Below are 22541 nucleotides of genomic sequence, written 5' to 3' on the forward strand. Positions count from 1 at the left end.
CGTCACCCCACAGACCTTGACTTGTGGTAGTGACGTTCTGTGCGAGCCCTACTATAGACCTATATCTAACCTTCCTTTTATCTCAAAGATCCTTGAGAAAGCAGTCGCTAATCAATTATGTGACTTTCTTAATAACAACAGTTTATTTGAGGACTTTCAGTCAGGATTTAGAGTCCACCACAGCACTGAGACAGCACTGAGAGTTTCAAATGATCTACTTCCTGCTTCAGACAGAGGACTTCTCTCTGTACTCGTCCTGTTAGATCTTAGTGCCGCTTTCGACACGATAGACCATCACATCCTGTTACAGAGACTAGAACAGTTAATGTTCATTACAGGATCTGCACTAAGTTGGTTTAAATCTTATCTATCAGATCGATCTCAGTTTGTTAATGTTCATGATGTGTCCTCTATGCAAACCAAAGTTAGTCATGGAGTTCCACAAGGTTCTGTGCTCGGACCGATTCTTTTTACCTTATATATGCTTCCTCTGGGTAATATCATGAGGAAACACTCCATTAATGTTCATTGTTACGCAGATGATACTCAATTATACTTATCTATGAAGCCAGACGAAACCAATCAGCTATCTAAACTAGAAGCATGCCTTAAGGACATAAAGATCTGGATGACTAGAAACTTTCTGCTACTTAATTCAGACAAACTGAAGTTATTGTGCTCGGCCCAAAACACCTTAGAGACTCTTTCTCTAATGATATAGCTGCCCTAGATGGCATCAGCCTGGCATCCAGCACTACTGTTAGGAATCTGGGAGTTCTGTTTGATCAGGATATGTCCTTCATCTCCCACATAAAACAAATATCAAGGACAGCCTTCTGTCATCTTCACAACAAACATCAGACACATCCTGTCTCAACACATGCATGTTCAGGTGTGTTCAGGTTCTCACCCAGATGTGTGTGTCCTGGACTCAGCACCGGCTGCATCTCCTGATACTCTGAACAGCATGAGATCCCGCTGTCACTGCAAAACACACTTTTATTGATTAATTGAATTGAAGCTTTAAGCTAGCTATTAGATCATTGATCAGAAATTATTATTAAAAGTGGTCAGGTGATCATCATGGAGTTCCTCAGGGATCTGTTATCGATCCTTTAGTGTTTCACTCTGTTCTTCTTCAGTTTTTTAATAACGTAACATTTAAGTAACATTTCTCGCTCTTATTTCTGAGTCTGAATTTAAAATGTTTAAATGATCTTTAAACTTTCATGAACTTCACGTGTCGCTCCATGTCTACAAGATTTATCTGTTTGTGACGTCAGTAGGTCTTTTTTATCTTTCATGCTGAATATGAAACCTCACTGATTCAGAAGTCACAGTGATTGAGTTTACCTGTTTACCTGAGTGGCAGCAGGTGAGTTTGTGGAATCATTAAATAACCTGTTAATCGTTGTTTCTGTCTGATTCAGTGAGGGACTCATTTTAACTTTAAGCATCGATAGGAAGCTTCACACCTCCTAAGCCGCGCCTGCTGGGCGGCCATGTTCTTATAGAAGGCTCCGCCCTCCACCTCATCCACACTCAAAATGGATGCCATGAAGTCCTGAGAGTGAGCCCGCAGGAAGTTCAGCAGGTCGCCATGGCTACAGTACTCTGTGATCATCAGCATGGGGCCTGATGCGAGACAAGAGGTCAAAGGTCAAATATCAAGCTAATCAAAGTGTTTAGTTCAATAATATGTTTTATATAATAAGTTAAGAGTGTTGCGGCCATCACCTCCGCGAGTGCAGGCTCCCAGCAGGTTGACAATGTTGTCATGGTAACCAAGATGGCTGAGGATCTTCAGCTCTGACATCAGAGCCTCCCGCTCCTCCGAGTGAGCGCTCGCTGTTCAAAAAAACATCACACATAAATCTTCAAGAACAGCGGGTCATGATGAAGATGATGATGAAGATGGTTATATTGATTATGATTTTAATGATTATGATGATGAAGGTTTGATCACTGACGTTTGAGCATCTTCACGGCGACTCGGGTCACTTTGTTGTGAGTTCCCAGCCCATACGCTGTCGCCTCAACAACCTTCCCGAACGCCCCCGAACCCAGAACAGGACCTAACAGAGTGTGTGTGTGGGGGTGGGGGTGGGGGGTGATCATTTTCATTATTAACAGATATTTTTGATTAAAACAGATTCAGTTTCCACAAAGCCAGCCTGACTCAGAGCGACCTGACTCAGAGCGACCTGACTCATAATGACCTGACACAGAGCGACCTGACTCAGAGCGACCTGACTCATAATGACCTGACTCAGAGCGACCTGACTCAGAGCGACCTGACTCATAATGACCTGACACAGAGCGACCTGACTCAGAGCGACCTGACTCATAATGACCTGACTCAGAGCGACCTGACTCATAATGACCTGGCTCAGAGCGACCTGACTCATAATGACCTGACTCAGAGCGACCTGACTCAGAGCGACCTGACTCATAATGACCTGACACAGAGCGACCTGACTCAGAGCGACCTGACTCATAATGACCTGACACAGAGCGACCTGACTCAGAGCGACCTGACTCAGAGCGACCTGACTCATAATGACCTGACACAGAGCGACCTGACTCAGAGCGACCTGACTCATAATGACCTGACTCATAATGACCTGACACAGAGCGACCTGACTCATAATGACCTGACACAGAGCGACCTGACTCATGGTGACCTGACTCAGAGCAACCTGACTCAGAGCGACCTGACTCATGGTGACCTGACTCATGGTGACCTGACTCATGGTGACCTGACTCAGAGCAACCTGACTCAGAGCGACCTGACACAGAGCGACCTGACTCATGGTGACCTGACTCAGAGCGACCTGACTCAGAGTGGACCTGACTCAGAGCAACCTGACGCAGAGTGGACCTGACTCATAATGACCTGACTCAGAGTGGACCTGACTCAGAGCGACCTGACTCAGAGTCAACCTGACTCAGAGCGACCTGACTCAGAGCGACCTGACTCATAATGACCTGACTCAGAGCGACCTGACTCATAATGACCTGACTCAGAGCGACCTGACTCATGGTGACCTGACTCATGGTGACCTGACTCAGAGCGACCTGACTCAGAGTGGACCTGACGCAGAGCGACCTGACTCAGAGTGGACCTGACGCAGAGCGACCTGACTCAGAGTGGACCTGACTCAGAGCGACCTGACTCAGAGTGGACCTGACGCAGAGTCGACCTGACTCAGAGTGGACCTGACTCAGAGCGACCTGACTCAGAGTGGACCTGACGCAGAGCGACCTGACTCAGAGTGGACCTGACGCAGAGCGACCTGACTCAGAGTGGACCTGACTCAGAGCGACCTGACTCAGAGTGGACCTGACGCAGAGCGACCTGACTCAGAGTGGACCTGACTCAGAGCGACCTGACTCAGAGTGGACCTGACGCAGAGCGACCTGACTCAGAGTGGACCTGACTCAGAGCGACCTGACTCAGAGTGGACCTGACGCAGAGTCGACCTGACTCAGAGTGGACCTGACGCAGAGTCGACCTGACTCAGAGTGGACCTGACTCAGAGCGACCTGACTCAGAGTGGACCTGACTCAGAGCGACCTGACTCAGAGTGGACCTGACGCAGAGCGACCTGACTCAGAGTGGACCTGACGCAGAGCGACCTGACTCAGAGTGGACCTGACTCAGAGCGACCTGACTCAGAATGGACCTGACGCAGAGTGGACCTGACGCAGAGCGACCTGACGCAGAGTCGACCTGACTCAGAGCGACCTGACGCAGAGTCGACCTGATGCAGAGTCATACCGAGGCGGAGCTGGTCTCGGGGAAACTCCCACTTGTAGTTGTACGGCAGCTGGGCGGGGTCAACAAAGGTGTAGTTGTTTCCATCTGTGCTCTCGATGATCTTCCAGCGAATCTCGTATTTGGGTTTCTGACAGAAGAAAAAGAAGAAGAAGAAGAAGAAACATGGCTTCAGGGATGAATGAATGAAGGAGTGAATTTGTGTGAAAACAGTGAACAGGTCGTTTGTTATGATTTTGTTGTTGATCACTGTTATTAAATCTATATATAATAATATATAATATATATATCTATATATCATTATATATATATGTTATTATATATCACTGTTACTATAATCAAATCATTGAGCTGAATCATGACACTGTTATGTATGTCACCATTAGATAAACCAGTTTTTTACTTTTTTTGCACAGTTAAAGTTTTACTGTTTTTACAGTTGAGAGAGCTTAGGGTTACACTTATGATCGTGTTATTAAAACAGGAAGCTGACGACAGCTCGTTACGATCGTGTTATTAAAACAGGAAGCTGACGAGAGCTCGTTACGAATGTGGTTCTACAGTTTTGTTTCATAATAAAAGCAAATAAAGGTGGTTTTAGGGTGCATCACAGACGCTGCATTCATCTATTTATCTTCCCTATAAAACCAACATTAAATAAATGTACCTGTCTCCATTTGTAGAAAGTAAGCAATAGGAGCAGGAGGAGGATGGCAGCCACGCTCAAAGAACCAATCAGGGCCCGAGAGAAGAAGAGGTGCGGTTCACCTGCAGATCAAAACAACACTTTTTAAACATCAGTCACATGAAGGTAAATAACTTAAAACTACTAAAATGACACTCACGAGAAGTGAACACCTGTCGAGACTCTCCCACCTGATTGGACGCCACACACTCTGCTGTGACATCATCGGCAGTAGACAGAGGGAGGGACAGGTGTGTGCTTACCTCCTCCTCCTTTGAGGTCACACCTGCTGCAGGAACCTGATAGGTGGAGATGTCTGCACACCTGCAAGAGGAGAACATGAGTCAGTTTGGTCTCTGTTGTTTCAGTCCCTAGTTACAGAGCACACGACTCTCCTCTAGCGCCACCACGTGGACAAAGTGCACATGTGTATTTTGTGCGGTACGTACGTCTCCAGGACGCCAGGGCACGTGTACCAGAGCATTGTGGGTAATGGATATCCAGAGCTGCTACAGATGAGAGAGTCATTCTCCAGACGGACCAACACAGTCGGAGAACCTGATGAAAATGTTGTACTTATTATAAAGAGACAAAGAAGAGGAGGAGGAGGCGAAGAAGAAGAAGAGAGGAGAAGGAGGAGGCGAAGAAAAAGAGGAGGAGGAGACGAAGAAGAAGAAGAGGAGGAGGAGGAGAAGACAGAGGAGACGAAGAAAAAGAGGAGGAGGAGGATGAGGAGAAGAAGAAGAAAAAGGAGGAGGAAAGGAGTTTCTCACGATAAACTCGGAGGTCGATGTTCTGAGAGCCATTGAAGAACAAGTTGGAGAAGTGAAACGAGTATCGACCTTGATCCTCCTGACGAACCCGTCGCAACAGCAAGCTCGCCTCCAACCTGCAGAGGAGAAATACCACCTTAACACCAGCAATACCACCTTAACACCAGCAGTACTACCTTAACACCAGCAATACCACCTTAACACCAGCAGTACTACCTTAACAGCAGCAATACCACCTTAACACCAGCAGTACTACCTTAACACCAATAATACCACCTTAACACCAGCAATACCACCTTAACACCAGCAGTACTACCTTAACACCAGCAATACCACCTTAACACCAGTAGTACTACCTTAACACCAGCAATACCACCTTAACACCAGCAGTACTACCTTAACACCAATAATACCACCTTAATCAATCAATCAATCAATCAATCAAATCAATCAATCAAATTTATTTGTATAGCGCCAAATCATAACCAGGGTTATCTCGAGACACTTTACAGAAAGAGCAGGTCTAGACCGACTCTTTGTTAAGTTATTTAAAGAGAGGCCCAACATCAATCCACCATGAGTAGCACTTAGCAATTCGGCACATTGGCAGAAAAACTTCCTTTAACAGGCAGAAACCTCGAGCAGAACCAGACTCATGTTGAACAGACATCTGCCTCGACTGGATGGGCCGAACATGGGATAGAAGGAGATGCAGGATAGAGACAGGCAAAGAGAGCAACAACAACATATGTTCTTGTTACCACAACAACATATGTCCTTGTTACATGAACAACAACAGACACATACTTATGGTTACAATGCCAATAATAGTGGTAGACTAGGGTGAAGATTGGCTAAATAAATAAATAAATAAATAAATTAGCGAGAGAAGCAGACACCAGCAATACCACCTTAACACCAGCAGTACTACCTTAACACCAGCAATACCACCTTAACACTAGCAGTACTACCTTAACACCAGCAATACCACCTTAACACTAGCAGTACTACCTTAACACCAATAATACCACCTTAACACCAGCAATACCACCTTAACACCAGCAGTACTACCTTAACACCAGCAATACCACCTTAACACCAGTAGTACTACCTTAACATCAGCAATACCACCTTAACACCAGCAATACTGCCTTACTGTAAAACCAGCAATACCGCCTTAACAATGTCTGTAAGCATACTGTAGCTGTTAGCATCCTTACCGGTAGCAGTTAACATTTCAGCATGTGGCTGTTAGCATCCTCGTAGCCTTTAGCATTTCAATTTGTAGCTGTTAGCATCCTCGTAGCCTTTAGCATTTCAGTCTGTAGCTGTTAGAATGCTAACCTGTAGCTGTTGGCAATGAAGCTCTCCTGGTACACCGTGTTGTTGTTGTTGTTGTTTATGTGTGTGGGTGTGGTCCAGCGCTGGTCTCTGATTGGAGGATATGCTTCAGTAACAAAGGTCAGCATGACATCTCGACCTTCATACACCTCCACTTTGCTGCTACCACTAATGTTAGCACTGCTAGCTCCATTCACATCTTTGCTCTTGATGCTAATGTTAGCAAGTAGCTCCCCGTTCACTTCCACTGGTCTGCTGCTATTCAGCTCTGCTTGCACCTCCATGCGCAAATTGCTAATGTTAGAAACCAGGTCTCCATTGATGTCAATAGGCTTGGTGTTAGCGTTAGCTTGCTGCACCTGCTGCAGGTAGATCTTCAGGTAAGGCCGATCTAGAGAGGAGAGACAGAAAATATCATTTTTAGTTCAGTGTGAAAGCTGAGTAGACATGAATCTTGTTTAATCTCGTTAAATATCGTTTAGTCTCACTCCCTCGAGGTGTCATCTCATGTTGAAAGTGTCTCACCCAGAACTCTAAGGTGCGTGGTTGCCTTGGTGACCCCAGCCTCGTTGACAGCAGTGCAGGTGTAGCTACCTGTGTCAGTGTGACTGACAGCAGACACCGTCAGAGTGATGTTCTTGTACAGCCAATGGTTAGCATAGTGCAAACTGTCAGAGACGTTCTGTCTCTGAAACAAAACAAACAACCCATAAAAATCTGTGTGTTTGTGTGTGTGTGTGTGTGTGTGTCAGCAGGTGACCTCTGACCTTTGTGTGGGGGCCTGTCCAGGTGACGCTGTAGAAGTGGGAGGGGTTACTTGTCCGACAGGTGACCTCAAACTTCTCTCCTTCCAGACGGATCGACTCCACCTGACTGAGAGATAGACGGGGAGGTAGACGCAGCCCTGCAGACAGCCAGGCAGACAGACAGATAATCAGGGAGACAGACGGGTAAAAAGGAAGACGGGTAAGATAACCCGACGCAGACACACATGCAGACAGACAGGCAGACAGACTTACTGGGGAACACATTAAGGTTGACAGGTCTGGACTTGAACTGTCTCCCGTCCCTCCAGCCTGAACAAACGTAGAGTCCGTTGAATGACCTCTGTAGGTTTCGTATCAGGGCTCCTCTCCTGGGGTCAAAAGTCACGTTCATGCCCTGGGGCAGGCCCCGCCCCCTTCCCCTGCCGCCCTCTAACTGGAGAGTGATGTTGGTAACAGTCGGGTCTGTCAGCAGACATCTGAACAGGAAGTCCTGTCCCTCTTTGGCATCAGGGACACTGCGAGGAGTGATAAACACACTGGAGGGGTTGGCAGGGTCTAAGAGAGGAGGATTATGGGAAATGGAGGAGGTTTTTATGAGATGTCAGGTGTTTACATTTATATTACCTCTGCAGCCTTTCCTCTAGGCATCCCTCAGGGTTTGGTTCTGGTACATTTCATTATTTATGAACTGAATATTAATGTTGGTATGCATCTATATGCAGACAACTCTGCTCTTTATTGTTTCACTGTTAATAAAGCAGCATGTCTGACACTCTTCTGTCTGTTCAGGTGAGAATGACACCTGTGGTTTTCGTCACCGAATCACAAGTGGTCAGCTCTAAGCCCAGCTGTTCACACCTAGTATTAACGGGCCCGTCAAATGCGTATTCAGTGACCACTTGTGATCGGACCTCAGTTTCCTGCTCTGTATGCAAATGAACACGGAGCCTCATTCACCTTAGTAAGCTTTAAAACATCATATAATACAAAAACACTGTGATGCAGACTCAGCACAGAGAGGGGAGAGCTGCTGAGCAGGCACTCAGATGGAGGGAGGGAGGGAGCGGGTGAGTATGGACTGAAGTGATGACGTAATGTGAAACTTTCTTCGATCATGAAGACTGATGCTCCTCTTGAGCTCTGTTTATCAGTGAATTGAACTGCACAGTAGACTGGAGTCTCTGTTAGCAGTGACAGACAGACAGAAAGATCCCTGTGATTAAAACACAGAGCCATGTTATGAAATGTCGGTCACCTCCCCGTGCAGCGTAATTACAAACTATGATTATCTGCACGTTGGTTATAGCTCCTGCTTGTGTCATTCACAGCATGTGAAGACGTAGAAATATGGACAGATTGCAACGTTCTTAAGCCAGGTGCATGATAAACGTGTTATAGGCTACTATCTGCTCGTCTGCTGTCTGTCTCCTCACAGCACTGCATTATCATAATCTTTGAAGAACATTCAGCACATGTCTATTACAGCATGTGAAGACGTAGTTTATGCTTTATAAATCTTGTGCAAGGAAGTACGGACACATCGTGACTCTTTTGAGTCAGGGGCAGAGCACGAGAAACACACACAGATCGGTGTCCTCACTGCACCGCATTATTAAACTCTGATAAACTGCAAGTGGATCACAAGTGGAGATTTTTAATCTGTGATAAAATGCTCCTGGATCACATCTCTGACCCGCGCCGTCTCTCCCCCTCGCATGTTCGGGATCGTCCCTGAAAACTTAAAAGCCGTCACCTCACTGAATAAACAGACACGATGTTTCCGTGCTCACTCCGCTCTAATGCAGCTGGAGTGACATGAGAAATAAATAAAAATACGATTTTTAAGAGACACAGGAGAGAAATGTTAAATCAGACAGGAAAGAGAGGCGAGTGATCTCCCATATCCATGTGATCGTTGCCATGGATACGGAGAGTAGGCGGCACTTAATGTGGCCCAGGACACGTGCGTACACAGAACACCTCCGTCTGTGACCTGAGGGATCGGATTTGAATGCTTCTTTAATCCGTCCTGGGTGTGTACACACCTGTAGTTAAGGCTGTTCAGGTGTGATCCGATCATGAAACCAACATGTTGCTACCAGGTCTTAACGGGGTCACTGAGATCACATGTTAAAGGTCATTTGAATTACATTGGAAACATCAAAGGAAGTTTTAAGTTTTCAGGACTCTGGAGGTTTGGAGGGGGGTGTTTGAGTCCAGCCCTCTATCTCTGGCAGGGGGTTTGGCCTCAAGTCACCTTACCTTTGACATACAGGTGGATCCAGCTGACCAGGTGTTCCAGGCTCTGGTTGGTGTACCCACAGTGGTACGTCCCTGTGTGTCGGGGTTCCGACTTCTTCTCTTCCACAGGGTTCGGCAGTCGTTTCGGATACAGCAGCCGGGTTGCCGACCACTTGACTGAACTGTTACCATGACAACTGAGGTTGAAGGAGGAGCCAGCCGTCAGCACTATCTCAGTTTGGTTTGGCAGGAAATCTGAGTTCAGACGGATCCACGGAGGACCTGAAAATAAGAACAAGAAACAGATTCAACTACAACACCTGACCACGCCCACCTGTGATGATGTAATGATGTGTGTCACAGGAAGTCTAATCTGTGGAGGTTTGGTGAAGGCAAGTCTCGCAAAATTTGACACTTTAAACAACATTTTGCACAGCAAAAGACTGATGTAAGATCTCTAATGTAGAACTAATCTACATGATACACTGATAACAACCTAACAACCCTGTGGTTCAAGTTTTTATCCTAAAACATTCATGGGTAAAGAAAAAAACGCATCTTTCACAGACAATGCTACCCCAATAACCTCTTCTCACTCAAAAGGTCCCTTAACTTTGGCCTTTGGAACTGCCAGTCTGCCGTAAATAAAACAGAATTTATCCAAGCACTTACAAAGCTGTCAGATATTCAGGAACTAGCCCTGACTGAAACCTGGATCTGTCCAGAAAACACTGCCACACCGACTGCACTCTCTGTAGTCACAGTGTTATCACACATCCCGCTCTGTTGGACGTGGAGGTGGGACAGGTATCCTCATCTCCAAAAACTGGAAATTCAGTAAGCTCACCCCGCTAGGCAACAACTCATCATTTGAATACCATGCAATCATGGTTATTGCTCCCATCAAAATAAATGTTATTGTCATATACCGCCCACCAGGATTCTATCTGGACAACTTTGTTGAGGAACTGGACATGTTACTCTCAGACATACCTGATGATGGCACACCACTTATTGTCATGGGAAACATGAACATTTACATGGACAAGGCCCAGGCAACAGACTTCTCTTCTGTCCTCTTTTGACCTCAAACAGGTCCCTCCCCCTCCCACACATAAGGCAGGTAATACTCTGGATCTCATTTTTACTCAGAACTGCCACAGCCAATCTGACCGTCACATGTCAGATCACTACTTTATCCAATTCACCGTCTCTACACCGGAACTCCTCCAAACTCCTCCACAAATGGTCTCATACTGCCGAAAACATCTGATCCCTTACGCCAACCAAGTTTTCTAATGAGGTCTTGGCTACCATGCCTCCTCACAAGGAATTCACCACACTCTGTGTAAATGAGGCTACAGACACACTCCTCAATAGCCTCCTCTCTAAACAAACTCTGCCCTCTAGTGTCCAAACCAACTCTCTTTAATCAGGTCTCAGACTTCCTGTCCAAGAACAATCCGTTGGACCCAAATCAGTCTGGCTTTAAGCGGGGCCACTCTACAGAAACGGCACTACTGTCGGGAACAGAATCACTGCGTCTGGCTAAAGCTGCTGGACAGTCCTCAGCTCTATTGCTGCTAGATCGGTCAGCTGTCTTTGACACAGTGAACCACCAAACCCTCCTCTCTTCTCTCTCTGAGCTCGGTGTCTCAGGATCTGCCCTCCTCTGGTTCATGTCCGACCTCTCAGGGAGATCTGTTAGAGTATCTTTGAAAGGAGAAGTGTCCAAACCCCACAGCTTATCCACAGGGGTGCCTCAAGGGTCAGTGCTCGGTCCCCTACTCTTTTCAATATATACCACCTCACTTGGTGCAATAATCTGCTCCCATGGTTTCTCATACCATTGCTATGCATACGATACCCAGCTCTTCCTGTCATTCTATCCAGGCGACACTACAGTCTCGGCAAATATCTCATCATGCCTTGCCGAAATCTCTAAACGGATGAAAGAACACCTTCAGCTCAACCTATCCAAGACTGAGCTCCTTGTCATCCCAGCCAGTCCCTCTATGTAACCACTGATCAACATCCAGCTCTGACAAACTGAACTCATACCCACTAAGTCTGCCTGGAATCTAGGCGTCATGATGATGACCAGCTAACCTTTAAGGTTCATGTGGCCTCGATTTCTCGGCCATGTAGATTTGCCCTGCACAACACCAGGAAGATCAGACCCTACCTGTCAGAGCATGCAACACACCTGCTGGTACAGGCTCTCGTTATATCACGCATTGATTACTGCAACTCCCTCCTGGCAGACCTTCCTGCACATTCAAACCTCTGCAGATGATCCAGAACGCAGCAGTGCAACTGGTCTTCAATCAACCCAGCACATATCCCTCCACTGGCTCCCAGTCGCTGCTCGCATCAAATTCAAACCCTGTTGCTTGCCTACAAAACAGCAACAAAAACGACTCCTGCCTACCTGAACACCCTCATCTACACTCTCTCCCGCCCACTCTGCTCTGCCACTTAAAGGTGCCTGGTGCTCCCATCACAACAGGGCCCTACGTCTCTGACTAGACTCTTCTCCTCTGTCGCCACCCTGTGGTGGAACGAGCTACCAAACACCATTCGGTCCGCAGAGTCCCTTTCACCTTTAAGAAGAAGCTAAAGACCCAGCTCTTTATGAACACACCTCTGACCTTAATGATATTGATGCTATTGATGATGATGACATCGAGGATGTAGTCTATGCTGACTAGGATTTTCATGATGATGATGATGATGACTATACTGATCTTGTTGATGTTGCTAATGATGATGATTATTATTAAAAAAAAAAAAAGCCTTTTATACTTCCTGTCAGCACCAGTGTCCAATCGCATTTGAAGCTGTTTGTTGGCTCTTACTGACTTTGTTCCCTCCTGTCTTGATTGTTGCTTGAGTTGTATTAACTCTCAAATGTCAAAAAGATGTGCAGATTGGCCTACGATGAATCACTGACAGCCCCCTGTAACAGCAGCAAGTCCCACCACAATGACAATCAGTCGGTTTTAGCTCCCCATTACAGCAGCACCTGCCCCCAGAGCTCACCGAGCAAAGCTACCATAGCGCAAACTGACTGGCAGGTCTCGGTAGCTACCAGTAGTTCCACTGACAGGTCTCGGTAACCACCAAATGTAATAATATAATTATTACTGTAGTGGAGATAATAGGAAACTGCTTGATCTGGGTGCTAGTTGGGGTTTATCACTATATTCACGTCGTTGTGTCGGCCAGAACACCACTTAAGGCCAAATCTCAAGAGTATGTATGAAAGAGGCAAGCGATGGTTGATGCTGCTTTATTTCCTCCTTAGTAGTGACAGGCTTACATGTAATCCAGTTGCAATGAAATACAGTTTGGGTGTGTGGTTTCTATAAAAGAAATAAGATACATACAAATGAATGAATAATAAATACACTCATATGAACAGAGAAGTGATAAACATTTATTACACAAGATTCTCTCTCGTATAGACATTCTGTAAAGATACTGCTAATGTGAACCCAATGACTGTATATACAGATGGACGACGCGTCTCCATCTGCTCTCAATTGTACGAAATTGATGCCAAAATAGCCCCTGTGATAGGCACTCCATCTTGCGATGATGCCGTCATTTGGAGCCAGAGTCTGCTCAGTAGAGATCGGCAAGTGAAGCGGCAGTAGCCACTTCCGCTAACCCAAACACACACTTAACTTTAACAGCAGAACAGCTTCTTGTGTCGGTCTGAGGTTAACGTTCACAGGTATGGAAACTTCAATGACTGTAGTGATTGTTTTAGTTACGTCTCGTCTCACCGTTCGTCCTCCACTCTGCTAATCAAGAACTGATTGGCTGAAGGAGCCGTTTTGGTCAACAGAGCTGTCAATCATCATTTTGACAGCATCAAATAACTAATCAAAAGTAAACTTGTCAGAAAAATGAACACTGACATAAATCAGCAGGATAAGAACTAACTATAGTGACAGAAACCATGTTTGAGAAAAATGTATTTGACGTGTATTTTGATTTTAAAGTTTGACTCATGTCCCATCTGTTAACATGGAGGAGGCGGGCTTTATGAGCTATACTGCAGCCAGTCAGCAGGGGGCGATAGAGAGGGCTTGGCTTCACTTTTAGGGAGCTGTCATGTCGTCCATCTTTTTATACAGTCTATGGAATTTTCAGATAATCTTAATTCAATTTCCGATTACATTCAGTTTCAGGTTAAATGAAATTCAGTTTCAGTTTTTTAAAATTTCAAATCATGTGATTCAAATTCAAACTTTTATTTCAACTATTCAAGTTGAGCATTTCAAATTCAAATATAAATCATTCAAATTCAGTTTCTACTGACACATATTTCTGCCCATATCTGCGGTTCCTTCTCAATGATTGTTGATTTGTGATTTGGTGTTTTTGTACATTCTGTTTTTTTTATCAGCTTGACCAACTGTCACAGTGTTTAATGTGATGCAGACAGACAGACAGACAGACAGGCAGCATATAACAGAGAAAAAGTAACAGATGATTGTTCAGTGTTTGGCAGTACTGGGGCTGTGGCTCAGTGGTACAGTGGGTCGTCTCTTAATCTAAAGGTTGGGGGTTCGATCCCTGACAGCTACAGTCACATGTTGAAATGTCCTTTGGCAAGACACTGAACCCCAAAGTGCTAGATCTGATTGGAGATTGGCACTATGTCATCAGTGTGTGAATTAATGTGTGATTGGGTGAATGTGACATGTAGTGTAAAAGCAGCTTTGAGTGGTCTGAGGACTAGAAAAGCGCTATATAAGTACAGTCCATTTACTAGAATTACCATTTACTACTCTTCTTATTTTAGTGTATGTTTATTAAATATCCTACAATCAATATAGGCAGCACTGAGAACACCCAATTCTGAATAATGACACCATAACACACAGGAAGTATACACAGAAACACTGGACGGGTGGTGTAACAGAACTTTATTTAAAACCAGACAAGAAGAAGTGGTACAGCAGTTCACATCAACAATGAAACAGGCAGTTTTTAGCTCATCCAATCAGCTGCTGTGATGTCATCAGCTGGTGAAAACACGATACATGTTCACCTTTACTGTAGATTTAATGAAAAATTCTTATGTGATCAAAGAAACATTAGAGCGTTTACATCAACAGACGGAAACAGGAAGCAGCTGTCTTTACACACACTGATCAATGACAAATCAATGAATAACTGATCGTTGACCAGTTGATCATTGATTAACTGATCAAAAACTAACTGATCATTGATCAATGAAAATGTAAGTGATTGGCCGCTCTAATAAGCTTTAACATTTCAATACAAACAGATGATCTGGTTGGCTGCCTGTGGAGAATCGGAGGCTCTCATTTGCTGGAAGCAGTGATGGGCGGGGCAAGTTTCTTGATGACTTCCTGGAGCTGGGTGCTGATGCGGGACGTGAGCAGCAGTACAGCCTGATGGCTTTCAACCAGCAGACTCTGGTGCCGTGCCTGAGTCTGCAGCTCGTGGAGCCGCTGAAGACCCTACAGACACAACATCAGGACTCAGGTCAGACCAGGTTACTTTAGACCAGGTTACATTAGACCAGGTTACATTAGACCAGGTTACTTTAGACCAGGTTACATTAGACCAGATTACTTTAGACCAGGTTACATTAGACCAGGTTACTTTAGACCAGGTTACTTTAGACCAGATTACTTTAGACCAGGTTACTTTAGACCAGATTACTTTAGACCAGGTTACTTTAGACCAGATTACTTTAGACCAGGTTACTTTAGACCAGGTTACTTTAGACCAGGTTACTTTAGAACAGGTTACTTTAGACCAGGTTATATTAGACCAGGTTACATTAGACCAGGTTACTTTAGAACAGGTTACTTTAGACCAGATTACTTTAGAACAGGTTACTTTAGACCAGGTTATATTATACCAGGTTACATTAGACCAGATTACTTTAGAACAGGTTACATTAGACCAGGTTACATTAGACCAGGTTACTTTAGAACAGATTACATTAGACCAGATTACTTTAGAACAGGTTACATTAGACCAGATTACTTTAGAACAGGTTACATTAGACCAGGTTACATTAGACCAGGTTACTTTAGAACAGATTACATTAGACCAGATTACTTTAGAACAGATTACTTTAGACCAGATTACTTTAGAACAGATTACTTTAGAACAGGTTACTTTAGACCAGGTTACTTTAGAACAGGTTACTTTAGACCAGGTTATATTAGACCAGGTTACATTAGACCAGGTTACTTTAGAACGGTTACATTAGACCAGGTTACTTTAGAACAGGTTACTTTAGACCAGATTACTTTAGAACAGGTTACTTTAGACCAGGTTATATTATACCAGGTTACATTAGACCAGATTACTTTAGAACAGGTTACATTAGACCAGGTTACATTAGACCAGGTTACTTTAGAACAGATTACATTAGACCAGATTACTTTAGAACAGGTTACATTAGACCAGATTACTTTAGACCAGGTTACATTAGACCAGGTTACATTAGACCAGGTTACTTTAGAACAGATTACATTAGACCAGATTACTTTAGAACAGATTACTTTAGACCAGATTACTTTAGAACAGATTACTTTAGAACAGGTTACTTTAGACCAGGTTACTTTAGAACAGGTTACTTTAGACCAGGTTACATTAGACCAGGTTACATTAGACCAGGTTACTTTAGACCAGATTACTTTAGAACAGGTTACTTTAGACCAGGTTATATTAGACCAGGTTACATTAGACCAGGTTACTTTAGAACAGGTTACTTTAGACCAGGTTACTTTAGACCAGGTTATATTAGACCAGGTTACTTTAGACCAGGTTACTTTAGAACAGGTTACATTAGAGCAGGTTACTTTAGACCAGGTTACATTAGACCAGGTTACTTTAGAACAGGTTACTTTAGACCAGATTACTTTAGACCAGGTTACTTTAGACCAGATTACTTTAGACCAGATTACTTTAGACCAGGTTACTTTAGACCAGATTACTTTAGACCAGGTTACATTAGACCAGGTTACTTTAGACCAGATTACTTTAGACCAGGTTACTTTAGAACAGGTTACTTTAGACCAGGTTACTTTAGACCAGATTACTTTAGAACAGGTTACTTTAGACCAGGTTATATTATACCAGGTTACATTAGACCAGGTTACATTAGAACAGGTTACTTTAGACCAGGTTACTTTAGACCAGGTTACATTAGACCAGGTTACTTTAGAACGGTTACATTAGACCAGGTTACTTTAGACCAGGTTACTTTAGACCAGATTACTTTAGAACAGGTTACTTTAGACCAGGTTATATTATACCAGGTTACATTAGACCAGGTTACTTTAGAACAGGTTACATTAGACCAGGTTACTTTAGAACAGATTACTTTAGACCAGATTACTTTAGAACAGATTACTTTAGACCAGGTTACTTTAGAACAGATTACTTTAGAACAGATTACTTTAGACCAGGTTACTTTAGACCAGGTTACTTTAGAACAGGTTACTTTAGACCAGATTACATTAGACCAGATTACATTAGACCAGGTTACTTTAGACCAGATTACTTTAGAACAGGTTACTTTAGACCAGGTTATATTAGACCAGGTTACATTAGACCAGGTTACTTTAGACCAGATTACTTTAGAACAGGTTACTTTAGACCAGGTTATATTAGACCAGGTTACATTAGACCAGGTTACTTTAGAACGGTTACATTAGACCAGGTTACTTTAGACCAGATTACTTTAGAACAGGTTACTTTAGACCAGGTTATATTATACCAGGTTACATTAGACCAGATTACTTTAGAACAGGTTACATTAGACCAGGTTACATTAGAACAGGTTACTTTAGAACAGATTACATTAGACCAGATTACTTTAGAACAGATTACTTTAGACCAGGTTACTTTAGAACAGATTACTTTAGACCAGATTACTTTAGAACAGATTACTTTAGAACAGGTTACTTTAGACCAGGTTACTTTAGAACAGGTTACTTTAGACCAGGTTACATTAGATCAGGTTACATTAGACCAGGTTACTTTAGACCAGATTACTTTAGAACAGGTTACTTTAGACCAGGTTATATTAGACCAGGTTACATTAGACCAGGTTACTTTAGAACAGGTTACTTTAGACCAGGTTACTTTAGACTAGGTTATATTAGACCAGGTTACTTTAGACCAGGTTACTTTAGAACAGGTTACTTTAGACCAGGTTATATTAGACCAGGTTACTTTAGACCAGGTTACTTTAGACCAGATTACTTTAGAACAGGTTATATTAGACCAGGTTATAAAAGACCAGGTTACTTTAGAACAGGTTAAACTTTAAACTTTATTAAAACTAAACTCAATTCAACTTCATTAAAACTAAACTTCATTAAAAGTAAACTTCTAAAAAAACTAACAATTAATTAAATAAACTAAACTTTATTAAAACTAAACTCAACTAAACTTTATTAACACTTAACTTCATTAAAAGTAAATTTCTAAAAAAACTAAAAATTAATTAACTCAACTAACCCTAACACCCCCCTGAAGTTCAGCTGAACCTGACTCACCTGACCTCCCAGCACCTCCAGCTTTTGTAGCACTTGGCCCTGGCCCTTAGTGACCTCCTTCTGGACCAAGACCAGCTGTTTCAGCAGGTCAAGGACCTCCTTCCTCCACAGCGCCTCCTGCTGCTCTTCCTGGACCTGCTCTGACAGCCTGGGGGGCCGGGCTTCCACATTTACACCAGTGGTCGATTGGTCAGGTGACTGGACAGTGCCCAAAGTCATGGCAATAGGTGGGTGGTCATGGTGATCACCTGCAGTGAAGATGACTGAAGTCAAAACTTCAGTTGTTTACAAGAGACGTTCAGAATTCACCTTCCTGGGATTTCCCGAGTAAAGGTCCTGTTGAAGTTATTCACAGATGATGTCTAAAGGCGTCACGATGTTACTGCAGAGAGTTGAACCTGAGAGAGAACCTGATTAAACCTGAGTTTATCTGATTAAACCTGATTTAATCTGATTAATCTGATTTTTAAATGTGATTAAAAGTGATTAAATGTGATTAAATGTGATTAAATGTGATTAAACCTGATTAAAAGTGATTAAACCTGATTAAATGTGATTAAATGTGATTAAACCTGATTAAAAGTGATTAAATGAGATTAAATGTGATTAAACCTGATTAAACCTGATTTAATCTGATTAATCTGATTTTTAAAAGTGATTAAACCTGATTAAACCTGATTAAAAGTGATTAAATGTGATTAAATGTGATTAAACCTGATTAAACCTGATTAAAAGTGATTAAATGTGATTAAACCTGATTAAACCTGATTAAAAGTGATTAAATGTGATTAAACCTGATTAAATTAGATTTTGAAACCTGATCAAATCCAATTAAACCTGGTTTAATCTGAATACACCAGATGAAATGTGATTAAACCTGATTTAATCTGATTAATCTGATTTTTAAATGTGATTAAAAGTGATTAAATGTGATTAAATGTGATTAAACCTGATTAAAAGTGATTAAATGTGATTAAATGTGATTAAACCTGATTAAACCTGATTAAATGTGATTAAATGTGATTAAACCTGATTAAACCTGATTTAATCTGATTAATCTGATTTTTAAAAGTGATTAAACCTGATTAAACCTGATTAAAAGTGATTAAATGTGATTAAATGTGATTAAACCTGATTAAACCTGATTTAATCTGATTAATCTGATTTTTAAATGTGATTAAACCTGATTAAACCTGATTAAAAGTGATTAAATGTGATTAAACCTGATTAAATTAGATTTTGAAACCTGATCAAATCCAATTAAACCTGGTTTAATCTGAATACACCAGATGAAATGTGATTAAACCTGATTTAATCTGATTTTAAACCCAATTCAAACTGGTTTAAAAGCTCAGATTTCTTGTGAAGCTTTGCTGTGACAGTTAAAAGACTCTCATCATCGTGTTTCACAAGCAGAACAAGAAGTGAAACAAGCGAGTGTGTGTGTGTGTGTGTGTGTGTTGGGGGGGGGGGGGGGGGGTCTGTGTGATGAAACCTTAGAGGGTCAGGAAACACATTTTCTTCCAGAGACCACACACACACACACACACACACACACACACAGCAGTATAATGTGTGTTTTGGAGGGTTAGGGTCAGGCTTTCTTGTCTCACTTCTTCTTCTTCTTCTTCTTCTTCTCTGCTAAAAACGCAGTCACGTGGCGAAGGAACAGTTACCACGGTAACATGTTTACATTTCTACAGCCACTCCACAGGCATCCCATACTACTACTAATACTACTGTTGCCACCACTACTACTACCACTGATTAAAATAATAATGACGATAATAATGATAATAATAATAATAATAATAATGTTATTATTATTATTGAGAGCCAACAGCAAAGCTTAGCAGGCAGACAAGAGCTAACAGTGGGCAGCTGTGGCTCAGTGGTACAGTGGGTTGTCTCTCAGTCGGAAGGTTGGGGGTTCGATCTCTGACTGCTACAGTCACATGTTGAAGTGTCTTTGGGCAAGACACTGAACCCCAAATTGCTCCCAGTGGCATAGCCATCGGGTATGAATGGGCATAGATCTTAATAATGTTTATTAACTGTTTATTATTGTTTATAAACTGTGATTTAATGTTGATAAACAATAATCAATGATCAGTTATTAAACCATCGTTATTAATTTACTGTTTATTTCGGTTCATTAAAAGTGAATTACTGTTAATTATTTCAGGTTAATAACAGTTGATTATTATTTATTAAAAGTTATTGTTTTCAGTACGTTGATGAGACTCTCAGAATAACAATGTTTATTATTTAGATGAATGATTATAAGGAAATACTGATCTCTGTTTTTGTGATAATAATTTCAGTTTTAATTCTTATTCATAACAATATCACAATACATACACTATATATATATTACAACATTTTTTGCATGTGGTTGCAGGAGAGGACGAGCAAGTCAGAGTCCTTCTTCAAACAAAGAGACAGGAAGTGACATCATAAACATGTCATATGCTTTCATTAGTGAAAACAATGATACATATTTAACTTATGTATGTTTATTATAAGTTTACATCCCTCATACGGTGGCCATGTTAAAAATATTTTCAATAAAACTGATTACATAAGTGATGTCATCAGGTCTGACAACACACAAAATTCACAAAATGACCCTAACACACCCTAACCCAAAATGAACACACACGAATACACACAACAAGTGACACAACATGAAGATGTCGACGAATCATGTGCGACCTCGATAACATAATAATCAATCATCATTTTATTTGTAGTTTATTAACATTATCATGATTATCATTGTTATTGTTGTTATTATATATTTTGTATTATTGTCATTATATTATTATTATTATAATTGTTGATATTATTATTATTATTGCAATTTTCATTATTTTCTTATTCTTATTATTAATGCTATTATTATTAATATTATTATTATCATTGTTATTATCATTATTATGATTATGATCATGATTGAAATTATTATTGTTGTTGTTGTTATTATTATTATATATTCTATTACAGTTTTTTGATATGTTATGGGTTAATGGATATTGATGATCATTTAATTGACGGAAAGATGAACTGTTTTGAACACCGCGTGTTAAAGCTAAACGAAGTTAGCTAATGCTTCTATAAACATTAAACCCTCTGCTGTTTTGATAAATGGTAAATGGACTGCTTTTACACTACATGTCACATTCACCCATTCACACACTGATGGCAGAGGCTGCTACGTAAAGTGCCCAACTGTCAATCAGATAACACATTCATACCCGTTGGCTATGCCACCGGGAGCAATTTGGGGTTCAGTGTCTTGCCCAAGGACACTTTGACATGTAGCCTGGGAGCTGGGGATCGAACCTCCGACCTTCCGATTGAAAGACGGCTGACTCTACCACTGAGCCACAGCCGTCACAGCTGTTTTCACCTCATTTATAATGATTCATTAATAGCTGACACAGATACAAGGTTTACATATGACATCAAAAAATCACATTATTTATTAATTATTAAAACAGCTGATGTTTAATTATTATTAAATAACATAATAAGTTTCAGACATAATACGTAAATCTTCAAAGACTTTTATTGTGAAAAGTTGTTCTCTGGTTTTGTTTTTCCTTTAAATACTCTAAATGAAGATGATGACATCATAGAGTTATTAAGAGTTAATGAACAGGTAACAAGGAGTTAATGAACAGGTAAAGAGTTCAAAAACAGGTATCAAAGATTAAACTGACCTGCAGCAGAGCAGCTGAGGGCGATCGACAGCAGCAGACAGCAGACCTTCATCTCTCTCTCTTTAGACAAACTGAAGATCAAACTTCCTCTAAACTACCAGCTAGCAGACTCTCCCCCTTAATAAACCCCTCCCTCTTCTCCCACACCAACCAACACCTCCCTGTGCCCGTCTGTGCCCCCTCCTCCCCTGATCAAACACTTTGTCACAGGTTTGATTCCCGGAGAATCTTTTTGTGTCTCTTGTGTTTGATGAAAGAAATAAACATAAAAACAGATTTAAACATAGATGAAGCATAACTTATAGAAAAACTGCTTCCTTGGTGTCTCCATCAGTCGTATCACATGACAGACGTAGATGAAGAAAAGGAGGTAAATAACGTAAGACAAATGGAGAAGAGGCGTCTTGTGAATGTGACATCAGTGAGCAACAGGGAGTAAACGTTTACAAGAGTATCTGTACGTACACTTGAATAAGTATACGTATGATATGTTTCTTATATTTCTTTTCATCAGCCTCTTTACTAACCTGCCTCCTGATGTAGTTCTCTCAGCATCCTCTCAGCCTGTTTATTGTCATTAAATCTCAGTAACATCTGTTTGTTGTGGCTTCATAGCGCTGTAGTGAGACAGATCTCAGCCCACCTGTGACTTGCTAGATACAGTGAA

General features: G+C 41.9%; 1 protein-coding gene across 1 annotated transcript in view; it reads right to left on the reverse strand.

The window, feature by feature from the left end:
- Nucleotides 1-21926, reverse strand: part of csf1rb (colony stimulating factor 1 receptor, b) — a 25962-nt gene extending 4036 nt beyond the window's left edge. Inside the window, exons 1-15 of the mRNA XM_069671167.1 lie at nucleotides 21875-21926; nucleotides 9607-9867; nucleotides 7597-7899; nucleotides 7345-7481; nucleotides 7103-7265; nucleotides 6581-6968; nucleotides 5237-5352; nucleotides 4913-5021; nucleotides 4624-4787; nucleotides 4446-4546; nucleotides 3782-3908; nucleotides 1971-2075; nucleotides 1738-1848; nucleotides 1476-1635; nucleotides 911-984 (exon numbers count right to left, since the gene is read on the reverse strand). Of these exons, the coding sequence (XP_069527268.1) occupies nucleotides 911-984; nucleotides 1476-1635; nucleotides 1738-1848; nucleotides 1971-2075; nucleotides 3782-3908; nucleotides 4446-4546; nucleotides 4624-4787; nucleotides 4913-5021; nucleotides 5237-5352; nucleotides 6581-6968; nucleotides 7103-7265; nucleotides 7345-7481; nucleotides 7597-7899; nucleotides 9607-9867; nucleotides 21875-21926 (2371 nt within the window). The remainder of the gene's footprint in view (nucleotides 1-910; nucleotides 985-1475; nucleotides 1636-1737; nucleotides 1849-1970; nucleotides 2076-3781; nucleotides 3909-4445; nucleotides 4547-4623; nucleotides 4788-4912; nucleotides 5022-5236; nucleotides 5353-6580; nucleotides 6969-7102; nucleotides 7266-7344; nucleotides 7482-7596; nucleotides 7900-9606; nucleotides 9868-21874) is intronic.
- Between the last annotated feature and the right edge of the window lie 615 nt (nucleotides 21927-22541).

This window comes from Semicossyphus pulcher, unplaced genomic scaffold, assembly GCF_022749685.1.
Source record: "Semicossyphus pulcher isolate SPU_LCO1_2020_fin unplaced genomic scaffold, fSemPul1.0.p SCAF_10, whole genome shotgun sequence".
Classification (NCBI taxonomy): Eukaryota; Metazoa; Chordata; class Actinopteri; order Labriformes; family Labridae; genus Semicossyphus; species Semicossyphus pulcher.